Raw genomic sequence first — 4,856 nt, 5'->3', positions numbered from 1 at the left:
GATATTCCTCTGACAGGAGTTTCCACCCTGAACAAACCAGACTGAGAACAGATTACAAACCCTGGAGTTGTTTTAAAAAGGATTTTTCTGCTGTGTTTAAACTGCTTTTGGACTGTTGTGCTGTGTTAGTGACTAGGCTGTTATTTTCTGGAGTGCTCATCAACTTTAAACTCGTGAGTGCATCCTACTAGTTGGTGTTAATTCCTGAGCCAAGGCAATTAAGGCACAAAATAATTTTAACTTACATTTTCTTGTGGTGTTTTGGTGGGGATTTTTAAACAGAAAAAGGTCAGGACTAAAGTTCACACCAAGAGCCTTTTCTGTTTTTATAGCTAAAATTTGCCATCCCAAACTGTTTTAGTTCCCCATGGAAATCTGAAGTATAACCTTTTATTTCCATGGAAAACAAGCACAGTTGCTGCTGTCTCTCACCTCAGGGAATCAGCCAGGGACCTGCAGCTTTTCTCTTGTGCTGAAATTATATTCTTTCATTAAAATCTTCCTAGTAAGTTGAGGTAGTACTGGTTTTACCAACAGTGTTACTTGAGCCAGGCAAGAAGTAGCCACCTCTGTCAAGCTTCTCCCCCAAGCCACAGCAAAGGTGTGAGCACAGATACCTGCAGAAACAACTCAGTAGCCAAGGATTACTGTTCTGTCCAAAGAAATGCAAAGGTATCATTCTTTGCTGACTTGATTCAAAACAGCCTGTGAGTTGTTAACAGCATCAGCTTCAATGCTGTGAGGAAGCTGCTCAGGGCATCACCAAGTACTGGCTAATTAACTCCTAGGCTGAATGGGTGTCCTACAGCTGCTTCTCATGCACATGAACAGTTTTAAGCCTCAAATCGTTATGGAAAGCATTAAGGTTGAGTTGAGGCACGTGGACAAAATGAAATTTGCTTTTGACTTTCCAAATATTTACTCAAATTTCTATTATATGCCCAACTCTACTGACAAAAGGCACTGCAGCTCTCCCAGACAGAACTAGGCTGAAGAAAGGCCATGGGAATTATATTGATCCTGGCTGGTTTTGTCTGTAATAGCTGCTGTTCCCTAGCAGCAAAAGGAGAGGGAAACCCTGGGGAGAAGTGAACATGGATGCTCACACTACTCCTGCATTTCTTCAGGTGTGGATGCAGTTAACAATAGGAAGTAAACGTAGAGAAATACTTTGCTCAGTCCAGAAATCAGTTCTGCTGCCCTTGGCCTTCCCAGAACCAGTGTCTCACCTTTAACAGTGCTATTGGTGTATAAAAAGTAACCCTGACTGCCCTTGAGGTGTCCTTTGCAGGGTGACCAGCTTGTGGAGCAGGTTGCATAGTCCATGATGGATTAAAGTTCAGTGCAAAGAAACAGCAGCAAAGCTCTACCAGCTGCAGGTGTGTTGGCTCCCTACCAGGGGTAGGTACTGCTGCCACTAGACAGGTTCACTCTTCCTGTGAAAGTAGATTTTCTCCCATGCAGTGAGGTGACGTGAACAGAAGAATCTCCAGAGGTTGAGGATTATCCCTTGGTCAAAGGGATTCTCCAGCTCGGAGTGGCGCAGGTAGGAGATGCGATGGCTTGACATGAACTCCCAGGTGGTTGTGTTGCATGAGATCAGGTACAGGTGGGAAACAAGCAGCAGCAGGACCACAATGGTGAATATGACCATCAGGAAGAAGGACATGAGGAGGAAAATATTGTGCTGCAGCCATTCCCAGGACTGTTCAAAGTAGAGGCCTGACCTTTCAATTCAAACAGAAACACATTTGTGGTTAAGGAAGCAGAACTGGTTCCATAAGGCAAGCAAACCTGGTGGTTTGATTCATAACTACTGAGCTGCTGATAATCATCTGCAACGGAGCATAAATATACTAAAAAGTCCTGAGAGACTGCACCAGTAGGGACTGGAATCTAAGAAGTTTAGAAGATTGTTCCTCTGACACAGAGAGACAATCACCTTGGGTTAACTCCTCTCCTGAACAGCTGCAACCCTGCTGGAGCTTCCAGCACTTGGCTTTGTAAACAAAGATCAAGTTACAGCAACTGAAGCAAAATGAACCATGAAACTAAATGATCAGATTCTGCTCAAGATTAGGGACTCCAAGATGCAAAAGAAGGTGAAGATCCAAAGCCAACCCAGTCACTGCAATGTTCTACATCAACCCTTGAGTGGGCCTCGAGGAGCACCATGACTCAGCAAACTCAGAGGTCCAAATGCTGCCTCCAGGCCTTACCAAGCAACGTGGGTTCCCCACAGCAGAACCACAAGCTGCACACTGAGGTAGACCATGAAGAGGGGGTGGTTCTTCTCTCCTACACAGTTCTCAATCCAGGGGCAGTGGTGGTCGTAGCGCCGGACGCAGTGCTGGCACAGCTGGCAGTGCTTGGCTCGCAGTGGCTGCTGCAGAACAGAAACAAACAGTCATAAGAGGAAAAAAGTAACTAGCAATAGTCCATGGCTGTCCAACTTCCTGGCTGGGAGAAGAACATCATGCAAATCTGTCCTCCTCCACAGCAGTGCTGTCCCTGAAGGACAACAACGGCACATCAACACCACCGAGACAACTCAAGGGGATTGTGATTCCCCTGGTACAGCCCAAATGGGTAAGGTTCAAATTAGATGATTCTCCCAGACTACTTCTACCTACACATCTTCTTTATTATCTGCCTATTTATAGGAAGTTCAGTGTGCCAAGGAGGGAGACAGAGCCAATTAGCCTATCCAGGAAAGCATGAACGGAGGACTGAGGTGAAAAATCAGGATCACTGCTATTGAATAGAGTGGGCAGGGATGGGATGGTTTTCAGGGATACACAGAGGAGAGAAGTGTCTCTGCTTCTGTGTGAGTACAAGATACTTGCACAGGAAAATGGCTCAAGTACCAGAAACAGAAGATGAAGGATCTGAGTGAGAAAAGTAGTGCTCCCTAGGATTTGTGCCCTGAAGCACTGAAATGCTTTGCCAGCTTTTCCTCTTGCAGTAAGCTCACTTGTCCTGGTAGATATTCTTCAGGAATTTATGGAAGCTGGGACAATGCTTAATTTCATTAAACTGATAAGGATCACTCTGAAAACAGGCCTTCCTAGGCTTTAGGCAAACTGTTTTAGAGCTAATTTAATTGCTCTAATTTCTCCTTCATGCTATCTCTTACCACCCAGGCCAATGTTCTGTTGTTTTAAGGCCTCCAAACCAGCTCACAATGATGAGCAGTTCCCATGTCATGCTCAGCTGCCTTTCTGACTATCAGGGTATCTTCAAAGTAACCTTTTTGACAATACTGTAAGGCCTAGCTGACATGGCAGTGAAAATGTAGAACACAAATTTTCCACGGCAGAAGAAGATTCTTGTTTCTATAAGCCAGAGGGGACTTGTTTCAGCCTTGGAAAACCAGCTTAGGTGCCAAAATCTGCCAGGCCTCCTCTGAGCAGCAATGACAGGGCAGAAAAACACCAGCAACAGCAGCTAAACAAAGATGTTGCCAAAAGATGTAAGATGCAGATCAGATCACTCATCCCATTCTCTTCCAGTGTGTTCTGGATGCTCACCTTGACCAAGCAGTAGCCACAGCGTCGCAACTTAATGTCACCAGGGACCTGGGGGAGCACCAGGCTCTGTCCTTCACCCTCCCCTGCCTGCAAGAAAGAGGAGGAGAGTGATGAGCAGGGTTTGTGTGCTGCTGCCTCAGCATGGCTGAGCTGTCTCACTGTGCCCTTCTAACAGTTACACAGTGCTGGTTATCTCTGCCACGAGGAAGGTTAAACCAACTGATTCCTCAGGAGATGCAGATAGTTATGGCACAGAGACTAGAGGCTTCTGTAACCATTCAAAGAACCTTTACACAGAGGCAGAAATAATTGTGGACAAGATCCCAATGCTACCCTTTGGGACAAGAATAAACAAGGTTAGTCTTTACTTCCAAACACAGTAATAATGTTTTTCAGTATAAGCAGTGGTAGTTATTTAAACACAGCCACCACTGACATTAATGATGGATGACTAAGACTGATAATGCTTTTAGCCTACACAGTCTGGAAGGCACTGAACCTTGAGTAGACTCTCAGTTACTGAACCTCTGCATCTCCACTTACCTCCCTGTAACTTGTTTGTGTATTTGTCCTCTGAGAGGGCAACAAATCCATAAACATCTCAATAAAAGAGCTGCACAGAGCACTGCCTGCCAAACCTGCCCTTCAATTTGGGGGCTTTTGGCACTTGTACCACTTAGCAGTGGTTAAAATAGGTCACATACACATTCCATAAGGCACTGCAGCCACAGATGCAGGAGAGAGGACTTAGGCTCAAAGGGCACAGTCACTTGCTGGGGCAGTGTGGTGTGAAAGGCACATTCCAAGCTGTGAACCCTGTTGCTTTTGGTCCAGAGTATCAATGTGAGCCAGCCTGGTTTATCTCCAGTGGTCTGTGCCTGTTTCCCCGTGCCAGCACAACAGTGTCACACTGTTACTGTCTGGCAGAGTGGGACAGAGAAGAAAAGCTTTATAACCTCCCCACTTCACTCACGAACGGCTTTACCTTCGCTTCCTCCTCAGGCTGAACAAAACCCGGATCCATCAGGGACACCCTGAAGTGCAGCAGGACGGAGCACAGCACCAGCGAAACGAAGAGCAGCGGCTGCAGCAGCTCCCCGCGCTCCTCCTGCCGCCGCAGGTCTGAAAGGTACCCGAGACAGACTGAGCAGCAGCTCCCGGGGAGGCTCCGCCGCCGCCTCAGCCAAGGGACCGCGCACCCGGAGGGAGAGAAACCCCCCGGGCAGGGGGTGGAAGGGGCTCCCCGGGGCCGAGCGCTGTCCCCGGGCCCGCACACCCCGCGGGGCACCGAGGCCGGGTCTGTCTCACCTGTGCGCTGCAGGAGCA

At 47.4% G+C, this 4,856-nt stretch overlaps 1 protein-coding gene across 1 annotated transcript; it reads right to left on the bottom strand.

Annotated features, from left to right (window-relative positions):
* Nucleotides 1-1,417: 1,417 nt before the first annotated feature.
* Nucleotides 1,418-4,708, bottom strand: ZDHHC12 (zinc finger, DHHC-type containing 12; the record flags this gene model as incomplete). The annotated part of the gene is made up of 4 exons (XM_009077638.1): nt 1,418-1,727; nt 2,220-2,386; nt 3,531-3,617; nt 4,516-4,708. Coding segments are annotated over 4 exons (757 nt in total), but the record flags the coding sequence as incomplete, so codon positions are not given.
* Nucleotides 4,709-4,856: the final 148 nt, after the last annotated feature.

This window comes from Acanthisitta chloris, unplaced genomic scaffold (genome assembly GCF_000695815.1).
Source record: "Acanthisitta chloris isolate BGI_N310 unplaced genomic scaffold, ASM69581v1 Scaffold29126, whole genome shotgun sequence".
Taxonomy (NCBI): domain Eukaryota; kingdom Metazoa; phylum Chordata; class Aves; order Passeriformes; family Acanthisittidae; genus Acanthisitta; species Acanthisitta chloris.
Note: the sequence above shows the minus strand (reverse complement) of the source record. Positions and strands in the feature narration are given on the sequence as shown.